This window comes from Nipponia nippon, unplaced genomic scaffold (assembly GCF_047370975.1).
Source record: "Nipponia nippon isolate SJK-2023a ecotype South Korea unplaced genomic scaffold, ASM4737097v1 scaffold_1, whole genome shotgun sequence".
Lineage (NCBI taxonomy): Eukaryota > Metazoa > Chordata > Aves > Pelecaniformes > Threskiornithidae > Nipponia > Nipponia nippon.
In genome coordinates this window covers 22,436,092-22,454,881 of record NW_028262290.1, presented here as the reverse complement: position 1 = coordinate 22,454,881, position 18,790 = coordinate 22,436,092, and the positions used below count along the sequence as shown (strand labels likewise).

Sequence of the window (18,790 nt, the reverse complement as noted above, 5' to 3'; positions counted from 1 at the left end):
TCAACCAAGAATGTGTTTTTTGTTTTCTCCAGTTACTGGTCCATAACAGAATGCTTTAAAGTTCCTTTCATGTCAGCTACATAAAGATGTTTTTCAAGTGAATGTTTCAACTTGGGACAAAAATAACAGAAAGAATTAGTTACACTGGATTTCTCCCTTATACAAAACATTATAAAGCAGATGTTAGCGTTACCTTTTCAGGAAAGAATTACACTTAGCATGCTTGAATGATGAATCTACCGACTCATTTACTCTTGTAGGTGCTATGAGGAAGGAAATGGGATAAGTATAATGAGACCCTTAGTGAAAGACATTTTGTGGTGATATATAAAACCAGGTTACAATACCACTGTTTCCTTGGGAACGCCTCTTGTCTAACAGAACTGGAAAGGAACAGAAAAAAAAAAATGGGTATCAGAAAACTTATATTAATAACCCTGCTGGTGTCAGCACAGTTACATGACTTAGAGAAGCCACCAAAAGAAAGTGTCACATACCTTTGTTATATGACTGGAGTGAATTTTCAGTTGCAGATTATGCAGTGAAAGAACAATTCCTACAGAAGAAATGTAAAACAGGGATGGGAGTCTGTTTTTTCAGAGTATGGTAGTGAGTTTGGAATGAGAGCTGAGGTGAACAGGAAGGGCAGGTACCTGGAGACACGTGAACCTGAAGGTCAGAATTTAGAGACATTTCACTACTGATGGAATTACAAATGAATGCTCCTTAAAAATAAGTTTCATAAATGATCATACTACATGATAATAATTTGTCTTGTTGGTTGATTGTAGATTATTGTTGACACCTTAACTCTGGAGTAGGTAGAGAAGTCTGTGCTCTGAGTAGATTTTCATCAGTACGTCACCTGGGTAATGTAAATAACAGTAACAGCATGAGACAATTCTGTGCAGGCTGACAGGAATGTGAACAAATAACGTTTTAATTTAATTGCAGGAAAATGTGAAAAATGATAGGTGGAACTGATGGGGAGAAAGGAAGGTAGAAGCATAGAAATGTCAAGTTGAACCATTTCTTCAGTGAGTCACAGAATGTCTTCTGCTCTGAATCTGCTCTCTCTTTTCAAAGCAAATAGCTAGGTAATATATGGGGATTACAGTTCCTGTCCCTGGATTTGTTCGTTTATGGTTACCCACTTAATGGTACAGGATTTAGTGGGAACAGGGCAAATACCAAGGAGAAAAGAAAGCTCTTGAAATTCTACAGTCGTGCTGAGAGCAGGTATTTGTAATTTGTGGATGAAAAATCACAGGTGTGTTGAAATGGTTACAGAAGCAGGCACTGTGAATCTGGAAAGTTCAGAAGTAAATATCCATTGGAAAGAAATTCAGATGAAAGAAACAACGCACGAAGAACTGCAGTGATGTCTTGCAACCAAAACTATGGTCAGAATACTGTTAGTGTTTATGGTTGAGACATGGCATGAAATATTTTTGAAACAACTGTAACCTGACAGGGTGGAGAGATTGCTTTCAAGTGGTCTGGTTCTTTTTAATTATTCTTAGAAGCGATTGAGTGATTTCTCTCTTTCCTCACTTCCCCAGGATAAAATGTAGTTTCCCAAAGGGATCAGTCCAGTTAATTCTTCCATTCAACATTTATAGATTGATAAGGACTGTACTATCTTTGGTAATCTGATGACACACAGTTCTACATTTCCTCCTCTTTTTGACTTCGATGCCAGATTTATCTAGTGCCTGGAAGAAACAAGGAACTGGGTGAGAGCCAGCTGGCTGGAATCCAGTCCGAAAGGTGAAGGTGATGCGGACTGGAAGAGCAGAATGCTTTCAGGACTTGATGAAAAATCATACAGTTTATTTTATAAGGAAGGCTGCTTAAATATAGTATGCTCAGTTTCTATACAATGGCTTATGTATAATAACAAAGGGTCTATTATACACAATTTTACATTGAAAAATGGAACGGGCGCCTTTCAGCTAAGGATGTCAATGACATTTCTTCGACAAAATTAAAATGTGATGAATATATGTGCATGATAATAGGTATGGATTACTGATAAGACTTGATTTACCACAGCCAACCTATCATGTCCTTCTGGTGATCTGTTCGTCCAGAACTTGTTTTCCCAAAGGAATGTCGTCTTCAGCCCAATATCGCATGCAGAGCTCTTTAGCTAGTGGAGCTGCATCCTGGAATTTATTCTCTGTGGAAATACAGCTAATGAGGACCAGGATACTTTCAGGAAGCTGACTTTTTTTCAGGCCTTTGCACCTGGTTGTAGGTTGATGTCGTAGTCCATTAGAAATAGCGCCAGCTCCAGGAATGTATGATCTGTGGTGGAGATTTCTAACTGTGCAAACTAAACCTTACAAACCCACTTTATTATCGCTACATACACTTACATATCCAACACTGATGTGAAATAGGAGTTATGTCTCATAATGTTAGAGAACAGCCGGTAGAACTCTACCGTCTAGAAACAGATTGAAAACCTACAGATCTGGATTGAATTGTTTCTTCAGCGTCCTTGGATAGGTTATTTCCCATTTGTTTGGGCTGGATGGCATTTTGGGCATTGTAGGATTCTTTTTCCAGAAATTATTTTTTGCCATCAAAATGACTGCTCAGGTGGGGGATTTAGAGGTAGCAAAGGCGTTTTGAGAGGTTTATTCCACCACCGCCCCGTTTCCAGGGCAGGAGGAGGACTTCCTTCTCCAGCCTTCTCTCGTCGGTGCCACATTCCTGCTCTTCTGGGTTGGAGGACCCTGCCAGACGGACACTGGGGCAAATTTCACACCTTGCGTTGGCAGAAGGACATCCAGCAGGCGTTATGTAGGCGATCGTGGGGCAGCAGCTCTGTTGGGCTGGACCCGCCCGGCCGAACAGCGGTGCCCTTCCCGGCCCGGGGGAGCCGGGGGCCCGCCCCGCCGCTCCCCCCGGCGTTGCTCTCCGGTTCTCAGCCTAAGCTGCCGTCGGGCCTTCGAGGGGACGGGGCTGTGGCGGCCCTGCCGCCCTCCCGGGCCGCTCCCCCCCGCCGCCGCCTCCTCCTCCCGGGGGCCGGCGCTCCCCCGCCAGCTCTCGCGCCCTGGGGCCGCTCTGGGGGACGGGCCCCGCCGAGCGGCTGCCCCTCTCCGCCCGCCCCCCGGGCAGCCCCGGCGGCGGGAGCGGCGGAGGCGGTGGCCGCGCAGCGTCTCCCCGCCCTCCCCCTCGCCCCCCCGCGGCCGCCGGGCTCGGTCCTCCCAGCGCGTCGCCGGCGCCTTGGCTCCTCCTTGTCCTTCCTCGCGTGATTTTTATCGCGTCCATTTTTTGTGCGGGGATAAATAAATAAATAAGGACAGCCGCCGCCCGCCCCCCGCCGCCCCCCGCCTCCCAGCCCGCGCGGCGCCGCTCAGCTGGGGGAGGCGGTGGGGCGATGCGGGGCCCCCGCCCGTGACTCCGGCTCTCCGCCATGCCATGGGTTAGGCGGACTCCATCCCGCAGCCGAGAGGGCACCAGCCAAGCGAGGCGGCGGCAGGAGGCGGCGCGGCCCGGCCGAGGAGCGGCGGCGGGAGGCGGCGGGAGGCGGGCGCGGCGCCCCGCGGCCCCCCCTATGGACGGCGGCGAGGAATTATGAGCCGCCGCCGGCGGCCGGGACTGGCGCTCGCCCGCTGGGGCTTCCCCCGCTGCTGCGCGCCCCGGGGCGCCGGGGCTCCGCTCTCGCCCGCCCCCCGCCTCGCCCCCCCGGCAGCCTCTGCCCCCCCGCCGCTGGCTCCGTCCCCCCGCTCCCCGCTGGCTGCCCGCCGGGGTTAGGGTGATCTCGCTCGCACCCAAACCGCAGCGCTCCCGCTCCCGCGGCTAATCCTGCCCTTTCCCCGCTCCCTCCCCACCCCGCCTCCGGCCCTTCCCCTCCCGGCGCTGCCCTCTCCCCTCCCCGCTCCCCCTGCTCGCCCCCCTGGGCCCCGCCGTCCCCGTCCTCCCCGCTGCCCTCGGCGAGCCGGCGGCCGGGAGGGCGGGCGGGTGCGCGGTCGGGGCTGCCGGCCACCCCGCCCCTCCCCGGCGGGGCCGTCATTAGGCTGCCGGTTGATTACAGGGTATTGATTTGTATGTGCTTCTCCCGGCGCCGGCGGCGGCCGCTCCCGCTGGTGCCGCCGCGGCCGCTGGAGTTAGGGCAGCGCTTCCCGTAGCGGCGGCGAGCTCCCACCAAACATGTCGGCTCCCGCCGGGCCCCGGGGCGGCCCCGCTGCTCCTCAGCCTCCTCCGGCTCCTCAGCCCGAGATGCCCGACCTCAGCCACCTCACGGAGGAAGAGCGGAAGATCATTCTGGCCGTCATGGACCGCCAGAAGAAGGAAGAGGAGAAGGAGCAATCCGTGCTCAAGTAAGGGCGGGCGCATCCCTTCCCCGTCCTCCCGGCCCGCCGCGGCGGGCGCGGAGGTCCCTTCCCCGGCCTCGGGGGCGGCACGGCCGGGGCGGGAGAGAGGAGCCGGGCGGCCGGGGGCGGGCAGGGGTGTCTCTCGCCGCCGGCCGTGCCCCGGCGGCTGCTCGGCGCCGGGCGAGCGTGGGGCACGGCGGGGGGGACCTGCGGCCGCGGGAGCGGGCAGAGACGGTGCCGGGAGGCCGCCGGGCCGGCGGGGCGCCGCGGGCCGGGCTCGCCGCCTGCCTCAGCCGCGCTCCGCGGGGCGGGCGGCGGCTCCGGCTCCGCACGCCCCGGCGCCGGCGGGGGCAAGGCGCCCAACATGGCCGCACAGGTGCCGTTCTCACCCGGCGTGTGCCACCGGGAGGAAGGGGGGGTGGGCCGAGGCGGCGGTTGGCGCCGCCGGAGGGGGCGGATCGGCGGCATCGGGCCCCGTCCCGGGGGCGCGGCGGGCTCCGGGCTGGCGGCGGCGGCCCTGCCCGGCGCTGGCGCGGCCGCCCGGGGCGGAGAGGGACCGCCGGGGCCTAGGCTCCGGCCGTCTCGCTGGGTGGGTTTGCCACAGCCGCCATCTTCTCCCGACAACGTGTCTGCCGCCCGCCCCCGCCCCGCTGCTCTTTCCAAGCGTGAGCCCCGGCGCCGGGGGAAGCGGGGCGCCCTGCCGCCCGCCCAGCGCGGGCATGGCAGGCGGCGGCCTCTCGGCTCCAGCAGCGGGAGCGGTCGGCGGCCGCCCGGCTCCAGCAGCGGGAGCTGTCCGCGGCCGCCTGGCTCCAGCACCGGGAGCTGTCCGCGGCCGCCCGGCTCCAGCACCGGGAGCTGTCCGCGGCCGCCCGGCTCCAGCAGCGGGAGCGGTCGGCGGCGGCGCCGCCCCTGCAGCCCTGCGCGGGGCTGGGCGGCCCCGGCCCGGCGGCGAGGGGTCCCGTCCGGCCGCTGCTGCCCGGGCGCGGCGGGAGGCGCGGGGGGACGGGGAGGCGTGAGCTTTCCCCTCGCTCTGTGCCCCAGCCGGGCGAGTGGGAGGCGCGGGGGTCCTGCTCCCGCGGGCGGCGTGGGCCGTGTCCTTCCCTCGCCTGGCTGGGAGGCACCGAGTAAACTCCAGAAAACTGTTCTCCCTCCGTGGCGGAGTAATCACGCTGACTTCTAACGGCTTAAAAATAAGCAAAGCTACTATATCGTGGGCATGACTTACATGGGTGCGGTGAAGCTGAAGCACTAAGCGTTTCTTTTATCGTGTCTTGGATGTATTAACTGCAGCTGGCCTTTCGCACTCAGTACCTGGAAGCTGTCTTCCAGGCTTTAGTTGCAGACTTCGGAAGTCTGTTTCCAAGATTCATTGCATTATTGTTAGCGTCATAATGAAAACTTCAGATATCATTTGTGTGACAGCTACTAAACTGTGAGGTCATCTCCTAACAACATTTCAATGTCTGTTTAAAAAGTTTTTTTATTGGGTGAACATTTTGAAGAATGTCAGTGTAATGTGAGCACTGGAAATAAAGTGCCATACCTTGTTTTATCACTACCTCTCAGTCTCATGCTATACATTTTGCTTGCTATTGTGATACTTTTATTTTAAAGCAATTTAGACTCCTTTACATTGCTAAATTGTGTGGCACGTCAAAATAAATGCAAATTTTTGTCTAAAATTTCTGCACTCTTAAAGATCATTAACAAAGAAGGAAATGGAAAATTAGTCAAGTTGCAGTTTAGATATATAATAATAGCGTTACAGTTTTAAAGAAGGATCCTGGCAATTTCTGTTGCAGATGGTAATATTTATGATCCAATATAAAGTACTGCTTCAGTATGATACTAGGGTCAGCTTGAACTGTTAAGCTGACAAATAAAGAATAAACTGTTCTCAAGTAATGACAAGGTAAAATCAACTTAAGAAATGAAACAGAACTGTTTTCATTTGTAATCTTCAGAATCCTGGAAGCAGACAATGGACAAATCTAAAGATAAAGGATAAACTTCATGTGGAGTTTAGTTTCTCATTATGTCTCACTAAAGCTGCTTCTTGAGTTCTGTGTAATCTGTGAGAGAAATGGTATGGCGTAAAGCTTACACACAAAGGATGGCTGAAAACAGCACTCTCAGGAAAATGCTGTTGTCAATGGAATTTGCATAGATGGCCCACAACATTTTGCAGGATACTGAGAAGTGATTTGGTGTCAGATGAATAACTCACTAGTTTAATTTTTCTTAAAGTGAAGTGGCTCCTTGAACCATCAGGTACATGTTTATTCTGAAAACATCTACAGATTTATTAAGCACAACCCCCACCAAAGTCATACCAGGGCTTGTTCTGCATTTTTAGGTAGATATTACTGAGTTTAGTTCTCTTGACACATGTTTTCCTTCTGTCAAGAGAAGAGAAAGAAGAAGAAAGACACCCCCTCCCCATATTTATATGAATGAACTACTGTTATTGCGTAGAGATAAATATAGAGCTAAATTCTGCAGTCTTTGTTCAAGTGTAATTCTCCTCGAAGGCAAGCTCCTTTTGAAGTGGAAGGTATTTTTGTCTGACTAAGCAATAAAATTGTGTCATTTCATTCCATAGAGAAATATAGGAGGATAAAAAAAGATGCTGAAAACAAGAGTTGACATTTAGAGATATTATCACAAGAACTGTTCAAATATTGTAGAAAGGGGCAAGCATGGATTTCCTTTATTTTTTTTTGATAATTTATGGTGATTGAGTGTCAGCATGAATGGCTAGTCCCTGGGCTCTACTTCCTTTCTCCATTCTATTTCTATTTTGTGCTTTTCAAATTCTTTTGCTGTGCCCATCACTGTGGTATTTGAGCATCTTCCAAAAGTGCATTAAGTAGTGTGACTCACATCTGTAACGTGGACTATTTATTCTTTTCCTTTCACTCCCTGGGGTAAATATGTGTGGATTTAAAATAGATACATAACCTCATCTCCTTATGCTTGTTTTACTCTTTTTGGGGAAAAGAAATGCAGATGGTATTGAGTTGTAATCTGTAGCAACTAATAGTGATCAGGTCAGCATGAATTCTTGCCAGGATTTGCTGGAACATGATGGCATGGAAAGCAGAAGCTTTCCAGATTTGCTCTCTCCTTTGGCCTGGTTCGGTCTGTGAAATACGCCTAGCTACAGTTGTGCACTGTGTTCCTGTGGCAGAGCTTGCGCTTTGAAAAGGAGGATGGGCAGCAAACTCTGCTGCTTCCACTGTCTCTCTTCTGGAATTTTTGGGACCCTTGGAGTGCATTTTGAATGTCACGTACTAAGAAGGTGCCTTTTTGACAAGGTTATTGAACGTATATTTTGCATCATATTTCATATGTATAGTGCATGGCACTCAGAGAGAGTGAATTTATGTCTGTACACTGGGTGTAAATCCTTTTCTGCTGTTATAGGAATATTTACATATTTTCAACTTTTATCTTTGTGGGTGTTTTACTTTCATGCATATAGCATAGACCTTTTGATGATGGCTTTTCCTTTACATTATGCACATCCTTCCTCTTATAAATTCTAGTTTTGTGTGTGTCAGCTTCCTAACAGATTTTAGATAGCACGTTTCTTCCATATGGATTGATTTGTGGGATCAGTCTTGTGCTTTTTTACTTTTCATTTGTACTTTATTTCTGTATGAAAGGACTGGCTTGAGAGGATGCACACAGAAAAAAGATTTTTAGAAGATGCTAGGATGCTGACATTATTTGTAAAGACTTATGTTTCAGCCTGTGTGGTGTGCATATACACTTTTCTATTTGCAGTATCATGAGTTTCCAGCTCCTTTGCCTAACTATTGTAAAGATAAAATATTGTCCTTGTAAAGTCAGACTCACAGCTCTGAAAATACATGCATTTCAGCTTTTCATGGGTATGGACAATTTGGCTCAGTAAAAGACAAGTTTTCCCAAGAGAAATTTCATTAGGAAATCATCCAGCTTTTCATATATTTGCAAAGCATCACAGGTCTACCATGAGGTCCTTATAAAAGTTCTCTTTTGTATATGTGCGTGGCTGAAATCAACTGGCATTGCCGTCTGTTTTATCCAGGGCGAGAAGACAGATGGAAACACGGTGGGCTAGCTAGAGAATGGTGGCTCTCCGTTAGCCCCCACCGTCAAGCCCAGAGTAAGCTTTAGGAAGGCACGACTGACTGCAGCCTTGTGTGTGCTCAGTTGCTGTGTCCGTGATTGCACAGCCATGGTAAAGATTGGGTAGCTACACTGACTGAAACAAAATCTCTGACAAGCAGACCTCAGAGAAGCTAGACCGTGTGGGCTCTGTATGGCACCGTGGGTGAGTGAGATGTGGGGCAGGATGCTGGGCCTGAGGGAGAGGAAGCGACAGATTGATGGCTGTGAGTCACAGCAGTGTAAATATCCACCTCACAAAGCTATTGTGCTGCTTTATAAATAATTATCCTGCTTTATAAATAACCAACTCACTCTGATTTACACTGCTTTAAAAGCAATGTATGTTTAGGTTTTGGATTTCAGGGCTGGAGGGGTGAAAGAGATGTAGGTGGTGATTATTGGGTTTGTTTTTTGAAAATAGAGATATGTACATGGGAATTTCCAAAGTTATGCAGATTTGCTTCTGGCTAGATAGTAAACTAGGGCTCCAGGCAATGTTAGTTGTTTAAGTTATGCTTCCATAACTTTACACTGCGTTTTGTCTGAATCTGGAGTGATGATCAAAACAGTTCATTGCTACACCACTCATCATTTTGCTTGTTTCTATGTATTATAAAATAATATACGGTCAAGGTGACTTCAAAAGTAATAGCTTTATGTGGTGTAAAATAAGTGATAGTGGAAATTGTACAAAAATATGTAGTTGAGAAAGATAGCTGTCCCCTTCTCTGCCCTGCCCTGCCCTCTTCCCTGCCCTTTTCCCTTCCTACTACCTCATTCTCTGCTCCCTCCTAATATTCTTTATCATCTCCCCTTTCTTTTGTTTTAACAATTTGTACTGCTTTTTGGGCCTCTCTCAAAATTGTCATTATTCCTTGCTCTTCTCTCTTACCACATGCTTAGGCATTTCATACTGTAGATAATACTTGTCAGGATGTTATGGCTTGTACCTTTTGCTCTTCAAGAAGACCCAGTGTTTACAACTCTAAAGCATCTAGCACACTTTTGGGCACTGTCTACAAATAACAGCAGTAGTACTTCCTCTTAGTGACTAAGCAGAATGTATTTGGAGATTATACAGACTGGCAGTTACACTAATTACTGGGTTTGCTAATGTTAATGTTGGGTAAAATTTCAGAAGACTGCAGTAGTGCTGATGTTCCTGCATTCAAAAAGTACAAGCAGGATGGGCTGGATGTAGAAAGGCCTGACATCATATGGGGCTGAAAAACAGAAAAGCTGATATGGGATTTAGTTAACAAAAAGAACCCAAAAAATAATTATTTAACACCAGCCAGTATGTGCTTTCTGAAATCTTGTCAAATAAATCTGCTTTTGCATTCTTTGAAACAAAAAGAAGAGAACATTTAGTTTTACATCTTAAAGACAAGAGTGTAGGTCATACTTTAAGGTGCTGGAACTGTATCCTAGAAAGTGGTGACTGGGTGAAACTCAGTGGTCTCTGGAAGTGAGGTTAGGGGGCTGAATGGTCCATTCTGGATTTTGTCTGCATGCATCTGTGAGCTGGGTAACATCTAAATCACTGAGAATGTCAAATAATTGATTTTTCCGTTGAAACAACAGCTTAATTAGTGTATATATTGTAAGTGCAAAAATACACAGAAGTAATAGGTTACTACAGAACTGATATAAAATGTGTTTTTACCCTGCCAATGAAGTTTTAAAATACTTGCAGCCTATTCGAAGTTCCATAATAAGGAGGAAAAAGCAATATAATGTTTTGAACTTTGAAATTTAATCCAGTGGAAGGTGAAAATAGCCATGTATATAAATGTTCAGTTTTTATCTGTAAGGTAGACTTGACAGTCTTGGGAATTTTCTTCAGCTCAATGCCACCTCTCACCCCTCTGCTTTACTGGCTTCCTCGAAGTTTTACTGTCGTATTCACAGTCACTCAGAAGGCTATGAAAGTTTCTAAGTCCATTAGGCCTGCTTTTTCCAAGATGAATTTTTTTTGTGTTGCCATCTTTCCTTTTTTCTGAACATCTTCTCTGATGGCTTTTTTGACAGGAACTTGGGGAGATAAAACCCAAAAGAACACAAGAAATTATGAGTTATGATCTCTTCTATACTTGTTTGACTGCAACAGACATTACACCTTAACAATGAGCTTTGAGGTGGGGATGATTTTTTGAGTTAAGATTAGATCATGTGGGCTGTCTTAATCATATGTCTTACTATACCATGGTTAATAGCTACAGGTTATCATAGACAACCTAATCTCTTTAAAAGTGAGCAACAGTGAGTCTTCTTAATTTCGACTCATAAGCAGGAAGAATCTCTTTAAATACGAATTGTTTAAAAATGGCATTCAAACTGTTGTCTTTCAGACAAATTAATTCATATTAGAAATCTTAAGTTCAAATCAAACCACATTGTTTTCAATGCTTACTGAGGTTAGATTTTGTCTCTTTTGCAGGACTACATGGTGTAACAGGAAGAACTGTTAGGTCCTTGAAGTATAGCTGTCTGTTGAGGGTATATTACAGTTTATTAATAAGAACAGTTTACGTCTAATCTGGTAGTGCTTTTGTAAACTCAGTAAACTCCAGCAACTGCATCTGGTGATTTGCTAAACTTCTGGTGATACAATAAAATTGCAGAATCAGTGTTGTGCTGAAAAGCTGCTTCTGCATGATATTATGTTTGACTGTTTCCTCATGCTGCTTCTCCACAGTATTGTCTTGAAGCTGCAAAAGGGTCAGTCAGAACTGAGATTATAAGAGTTAATGTAACAGTACAAGATTGTATAGGGGAGTAGTAGTGCATTTAAGAAAATACATATAATTTTTGGAGAGTAAGCGTTCAAAGTAATTTATACTGTTCTTTACTGTTTTCATTGAAGGTGGAAGACAGTTTTTTTTATAGTCTTGAATTCAATATCAGCTGTCATCACATTTCTCTGCTTAAATATGTTTGCAGAGTGATCTTAGTTGCATTTTGATAAACTGAAATTAAATTAATGCATTTTGATAGGGGAGGAGTTTATAATAGTCTATGTATCTTTTTGAGTTTTGAAGTTTTGATGTGAGAGCCTAAAGAATATCTTTGATTTAGACTTTAAACTTGTTTATGAAAACCATAGTGAGATATCTTGTTTGTTCTAGCAGGAGTTAGCAAGAGCTGAACTTGTGTTTCAAAACATTCTGAGTGCTCCTATTTAGAAAATTCACAAAGAAAATGTTTAAACTTTAAATAAAACATAAAAAAGTTATTTTCTTTTTACTGTCTCTGTGTGGTTGGTTCTTTCATCTTAAATATCATATGAAATTGTTTACATACTTCCTGATAACTTATTCTTTCTTTATTTAACATTAATATTTTTAAGGTGAAAGGTTTCTTATAGCAAATATTATATTGTATTTGTACATAGAATATCTCACAGGTCATATAGCATTACTAGGTATTTGATATAAAGTGGCATTTTGGTTTTATGTATTTGTGAGAGCAGTCTTTCTTTAGAATGTGTGTTATCTTAAGCATATGAGGGACATCAAATGTTTTGACCTTAAAATAAAATTGTGAGTTAGCAGCAGTCAGCCTTTTTTGGAAAATGTTTTGCAATCATCTTTCATATAACTTTTCAGAAATGGGTACTCCAGTGTGTCAGCAAGAAATCTTTTTTGATATACTGTTACTCTAACTCTTGGTGCATTTATATATTTTTCTCTTTACAGAAAGGATGAGTGAGAAATAATGCTTTTAAGGCTGTTTAAAGCCCAGATAACACATAGAATAATAGAAAATAGGGCTGGTTGGGACCTCAAGAGGTCTTCCAATTCATCCTTTGCCTCGAGGTATGACCAACTATAAGACAGCAGTTCCTGACACTTATTTTTCTAATCTAGTGATTCCCAACTGTGAGGGCCCACCTAGCCAGTGAAATAAATAGGCTTCATGGCTGAGGCAAGGGTACATAACACAGAATTCGAGCTAATCAGCTCTGCAAGAGCTGCGCTGCCTACACAGGAGAAGGTGAGGAGTGGGCCAAACAGATCTTAGGGTAAAGCTCTTGGATCCAGTATGAAACTGTTACAGGTTTTTCAAATGATAGTTTACTACTGAAAAGTACGAGAACAGCAAATCCAACTATTGACCTAACCAGGATGGAGGTTCCTTGAACTCCCTAGATAATTTGTCTCAGTTACTTAGAGTCATTATCCTTACCATTAGATTTTTTCCGCTACTGTTAAACCTAAATCTCTTTCCTGTCATTTGCTGCTTACTCTGTTCTCAATGGAAATGCTGAGCAGTCTGTTACTTTTCTGTTTGCAGCAACCTTTTATATATTTCACAAATGTGATCATATCTCCTCCTATGGATTCTCATCGTCTACTTTCTGTAGACTTAACAGGTCATATTTTCTAGACTTTTGACCGTTCTTATTGCTGTTCTTTATATACTTTCTAACTGATCTGTTTTGAAATACAATAGTCAAAACCAGGCACAGTATTCCAAACAAAAGCCTATGGGAAGAGCACAAGGATAACACCATGTGTCTTGCACAGAACACTTTCCTTGTACAGTCAGTTGTGTGTGTTTGCGCTTTTTGTTGTGATATAGCATTATGGACGTAAGGTCAGCTTGTGATCTACTATACCTTCAACACGCTTTTCTGCAGAACTGCTGTTGAATCAGTCATTCCTCATTTTGTATTTTGAAGTTGATTACCTCAGCTATGCATAGGGTTTGTCTTCATCCCTGTTGAGTTGTATTCTGTCTGTATCAGATGCCTGTTATGAATTTTGCATTAGAGTGCTTAAATATAATGCACAAACAGCCCTTGGAGCAAGAACGAGGATTTGCCTCTAGAAAGTATACTAATCACAGACCTATTTAGACTTTCTCTTTGCTTGTCCATACATTCACGTTCCTGACTGCACAGTTGTACGGCTTCACTGGTAGGATGCAGAATAATCTTATTCCAGTTTTGCCCATAACTTGTTCGTTAGGGAAGAGAGAGCTGTGTTCAAGTCTCCTCAAGCTGAGAAGGGTCTACAAGACCGGTCTTGCACCTCCTTGGAAAGACATAACTGCTACACTATTGTAAGGGAAACAGTTGCGTGCTCTGCTGTATCTATTCAGTCCGTGGAAGCTGTTGGCTGACTTACAACAAATTTGACAAAAAAGTTGAGGTCCCAAAGATACTTAATTACTATGGGACTAATGAAAATAAGTAGATGGCTAGTGGATAGGGATTGTCTATGCCCCTGACTGTGGAAAAGTCTCCTCACACCATATTACATATGAAGGAGTCCTTATAGGGGAGAACCAATCATAGACATCAAAATAAATCAATCATGAGCTGTGAGTCCTCATGAAATCAGACTTCTTTAGGTTCAGCACTCATAGAACTGCTTGGTTAATGAAAATGATTGTTTCAGTTTTGGTATCTTTGTTATTCCCATGTTCCAACATTCAGAGCTTGGGTTAAGGATTGAGCCCAGAGAATCGCTGGGGTTCTTCTGACCAGATGTGAATATCTACAGTGTAAGACATCTATATCTGAAATCACTTAGATTCAATTTAAAGCAAATGGAAATAAAGAGGTACCTTTAGGATGTGATCCATCTCATCTTAAATTAGACATTTCAAATAGGCCGGATGAATTGCAGAGCCTATTTCTGGCTACGGACTTAAAAAGAAGATAGAGTGAATATGTCCGATGTAGAGGTCTGCCTTGTGGACATCTTGAGCTAGTTAAGTTGAATCCCACCCTCAGAGTCCTGCCTTTGAGAGTAACTCTTCACTATTTGGTCTTATAAGAATGCCATAACCACTTTCTCTACTGGAACTGACTTTTATGGTTCTCTAGATTTCTTTAGAAGCCTGTTTGTCAATCTGCATCTTTTGCTTATGCTTCAATCAATTATTAATTAGGGCATGCTCATTTATCCATATCTTTACTATTTGAGACTCACTGCTGGGAACCTGAGTATGTTTCCCTTCTAGTCCAAGGTTATTCTTAGTATTTGGTATATCTTTTATACTAAATTCAGAAAGCCTTCGAAGAATGAGATCTAAAAGAATACCCTGGGATACAAGATCTTTCCAGCATGTGGGATTAAGCGTACCTATCAACAAAAGTACATTGCAAAGAAAATCTTCACATGCCATTCACCAATAAGAATTATTAGTGGATATTTTAAGCCAGAAGATAGAATCTCATAGCTGAAGCTAGCCTGATTGCTAGATGAGAAGTTACAAGTACAGGATTTGTCTACTACTTGTAAACTTAAAACAGTGTAACATTAAGACCCAAAGAAAACTCTATAAACTCAATTTAAGTTGATAATTTTGTTCCATAACTCACACACTATCTCTCTTTTGCTATGTGTCAACAGAAGGTAGATAGATTTCAACATATGCTTTGAATATCTTCTATACTTTGAATTTCTTCTTTTCTGCCAGTTAGCCATTGCTTTAACAATATTTAGTTAGCTACTGTGTATTTACAAGTTGATAGGTCACTTTTGATAGTAGTCTGTTAAAAACATACTATTGAATTGCTATACATTCTGAATTCAGCACTTTCTTGCTTTAAAAGCCTAGATAAACAGGTATCTGTGGAAGATGCTGTGTGGTATAGAAATCAAATATATTTTTGCTGAATCAGGCCCTAAGACAGTTTGGGAACATGGGTTTTGATTCAGCATGCTTTCATTAATTTGGTTAGTCACTGCGATTATGATTCATTTCATTCTGTGTAACTGACTGCTGCACAGTAGGTGACAGCTGAACCATGTATTATCTAACAGCTAGGAAAATAGCATCACTGTCACGTTTAGAAGGCTGAGGATTATACTTTCATTAAACACGTGCTTTGTACTAAAGTTAAAATGCTTTGGGAAAATCTTACTTTTTTCCAACTACTTCTAACATTACAGATATGAAATATCGCAGTAAACAATATGAACTATTTTAAAATAAGAACTTAATTTTAATTTATGAATAGAATGAATTGTCTTGTTCTGATTTTTAATAATTTATTGGCTTTTTGGATTGGTTGTAAAATTATGCCTGTGGATGCTTTGCTGATAGTCTGATTTACATATAAGTGGTAGGTTTGAGGAGCTAAATTTAACCGTATGGGAAATATTTCTCAAGTGCTGATATTACTTCCATGCTAATATACATCACATCAGAAGACATTTCAAGTGAAGCAGTAATTTTAATTATTCTGCTGAACTTTACCAAAAATGCCAGGAAAATTCAAAAGTTAGCAGGTTGTAAAGTTAAGGAAAACCCCAATATGATTGAAAGAAAACTGTATTTTTACCCAGTATCCACAATTCTTTTTAAAAATTGTATTATCTTCCATGTTTAAAAATATGTATCAGAAAATCCAAATTTATTTTTTCCTGCCCTGTTTATGTTTTATCTGAAAAAATTCTGTAGAGGGTGCTGTGAAGACACTGCACCAAGAAAAGGTATTTTCACAGTAGAGTACAGAGAAAGTACTTGGTATTTGGAATTATTCTATATCTGCTTGATATCTGAACATGCAGGTGGCCAAAGATGAATGAAATTTAATGGGCTATAGCTGAGTAGTGATGTGCATTTATATAATTTGAATTTATTTAGGCATGGTTGGAAGATAAGTGTTTTTAGCTACTTTGTAGTGTTCACATGAACATGTCTTCCGCAGAATTTACCGAGTGTTCTTGTCTAAAACTTGGTCTGAGTTATATATTTGAAAAGTCTTTATAACACAGATATTCTCTTGTATAAAAGAAGCTTTTATTTGGAGAAAGGCAAAATAAACATTTAGTTAGATTTTTATCTATTACTGTGAATGGTCATATTTGTTCTGCACAAACAAGAGTGATAATAATTGTAGAATTAGGCCATGATTGCACCGGCACTTGTGCCCCAACTTAACTTCTCAGACATAAATAACTAATTCTTGACTCAATAGGACCAGTTATTTACAAGTAAGAGATTAATTAATTAAAAGGAATATGGGTTAAAATAGTGCCTTTGTTTAGACTTTATAATTTTGCCTAATAACACTTTAAAACAATAATAAAAAAGCATTCACTGAAACTGGAGTTTCACTATGGAAGTTGAGTCATGGTTCAATAGTTAATAATCAGTTTGGGTTTTTTTTTTAGTTTTTAACCATCGTGCCTACAAGGAATATACCATATACTTCGCAAACGACAACATTTACTCGTTTAATAAGAAAGGATTTCCTGAAAAGTTTTACCAGTAAAATGCATTAGTTCAGTGAGTCATTAAATAAGTAAAGGCACTGTTGTATATTTTTTGTTGTTATTATTGAAATAATTGAATGATATACTCCTAATTTTATTCTTAGGTTAAATAAGAAAGGGTAGTTTAGAATTGGTAGCATTTTTTGTCACTCTTCATAGCCACAAGGTTTTTCTTTGACAAGGGCTTAGGAGTGTTTTATTATAGTAATCCATGAAAAATTTGTCTTTCAAAGGGACTGCTGTTCCTAACACAAGTAAGACTAAGCTCTTCCTTAATAATGATGACCTATTTTAAAACAGCTCCTGCATCCCATTGTTACTGCTGGGCATTCAGTAAAGCTGCCAACAAGAAAGATGGTGGCTTGTGTTAAAAGAGGGAAATGGCCATTAAATAACTTCTTTCTTGGACATAAATAACTTTTATTCAGTATTTATAAAATTACTGAATGGTATTATCATGATGTGGAAGGAGGTTTATACAAGAGCTGTACTGTGCATTTCCATTGCTGAATATGTTTGGTCATCATTAGTATCTTTTTGAGGGACGGTTTGAACATCTGCATAATAGTTTCTGTATTTACATTAATGAAATGTATTCTAGCCTTAGTTTCATTTTAATAAAGTTTTTCTTCAAAAAATTTCTCTGTGTGTGAAACAAAGGGAGGAAAGGATTGTTATTGAACTCTTGCCCATTAGCCCAATTATTCTTTGCCTTTTAATTCATAATTAGGTTCATATTGCCATAATAAATGAAGACTTACATAAGAATTTATACGGAAGCATGTAACTTAGTAGATTCGTAACTGAAAATTGTACCACTTCTTTTTCAGTATGGGATATATATTTGTATTGGGTTTACGTGTCCAGGTGTTGGGGGGGCTGCAGAGGTGCCTTCTGTGAGTAGACACCACGAGCTGCCCTCATGTCAGACAGAGCTGGTTTCAGACAGCTCCAAAATGGATCCACCGCTGGCCAAAGCTGAGCCCATCAGCGACACTGGTGGTGTCTCTGCGATAACATGTTTAAGAGAACATAAAAAATGCTGCATAGCAGCTGTGAGAGAGAGGAGTGAGAAAAATGTGGGAGAAACAGCCCTGCAGACACCAAGGTCAGTGAAGAAGGAGGGGGAGGCGGTGTTCCAGGCACCGGAGCAGAGATTCCCCTGCAGCCCATGGTGAAGCCCATGGTGAGGCAGGCTGTCCCCCTGCAGCCCACGGAGGTCCACGGTGGAGCAGATATCCACCTGCAGCCCGTGGAGGACCCCACACTGGAGCAGGTGGATGCCCAAAGGAGGCTGTGACCCCATGGGAAACCTGCGCTGGAGCAGGGTCCTGGCAGGACCTGTGGAGAGAGGAGCGCAGGCTGGAGCAAGTTTGCTGGCAGGACTTGTGACCCTGCAGGGTCCCACGCTGGAGCAGTCTGTTCCTGAAGGACTGCACCCCATGGAAGGGACCCACACTGGAGCAGTTCTTGAAAAGCTGCAGCCTGTGGGAAGGACCCATGTTGGAGCAGTTCATTAAGGACTGTATCCCATGGGAAGGACCCCACACTGGAGCAGGGGAAGTGTGAGGAGGAAGGAGCGGCAGAAACAAAATGTTATAGACTGACCACAATGCCCATTCCCCATTCACCTGCACTGCTCGGGGGGTGGAGGTAGAAGATTCAGGAGTGAAGCTGAGCCTGGGAAGAAGCAAAGGGTTGGGGGAAGGTGTTTTTAGCTTTGGTTTTATGTCCATTGTCCTACTCTGTTATTAATTGGCAATAACTTACATTAATCTTCCCAAAGTGGAGTCTTTTGCCTGTGATGGTAACTTGTGAATGATCTCTGTGTCCTTGACCCACGAGCTTTTCCATCTTATTTTCTGCCCTGTCCTGCTGAGGAAGGGGAATGAGAGAGCGGCTTGGTGGGTGTCTGGCAGCCAGCTAAGGTCAACCCACCAACGTATTTTGCAAATATATTTACAAAGGCTAACTTGAGCCTAGTGACACCACCCTTCCTGCATTCCCTGTGGAATCCACACAGCAAGAGAAAGAGAGGCTTCTCTAGAAGGAAGCTCTGAGGGGCTA

General features: G+C 43.7%; 1 protein-coding gene across 45 annotated transcripts in view; it reads left to right on the top strand.

The window, feature by feature from the left end:
• Positions 1-3,898: 3,898 nt before the first annotated feature.
• RIMS2 (regulating synaptic membrane exocytosis 2) overlaps positions 3,899-18,790 on the top strand; it is a 503,677-nt gene continuing 488,785 nt past the window's right edge. For 17 of the 45 annotated variants that reach the window (XM_087747735.1, XM_087747863.1, XM_087747743.1 and 14 more), the window contains exon 1: positions 3,900-4,334. In XM_087747735.1, the coding sequence (XP_087603861.1) occupies positions 4,165-4,334 (170 nt within the window). In that variant the 5' untranslated portion in view covers positions 3,900-4,164. Of the gene's footprint in view, positions 4,335-18,790 lie in introns of all 45 variants that reach the window. The other 28 variants (XM_087747830.1, XM_087748101.1, XM_087747905.1 and 25 more) reach the window with 5 other exon arrangements.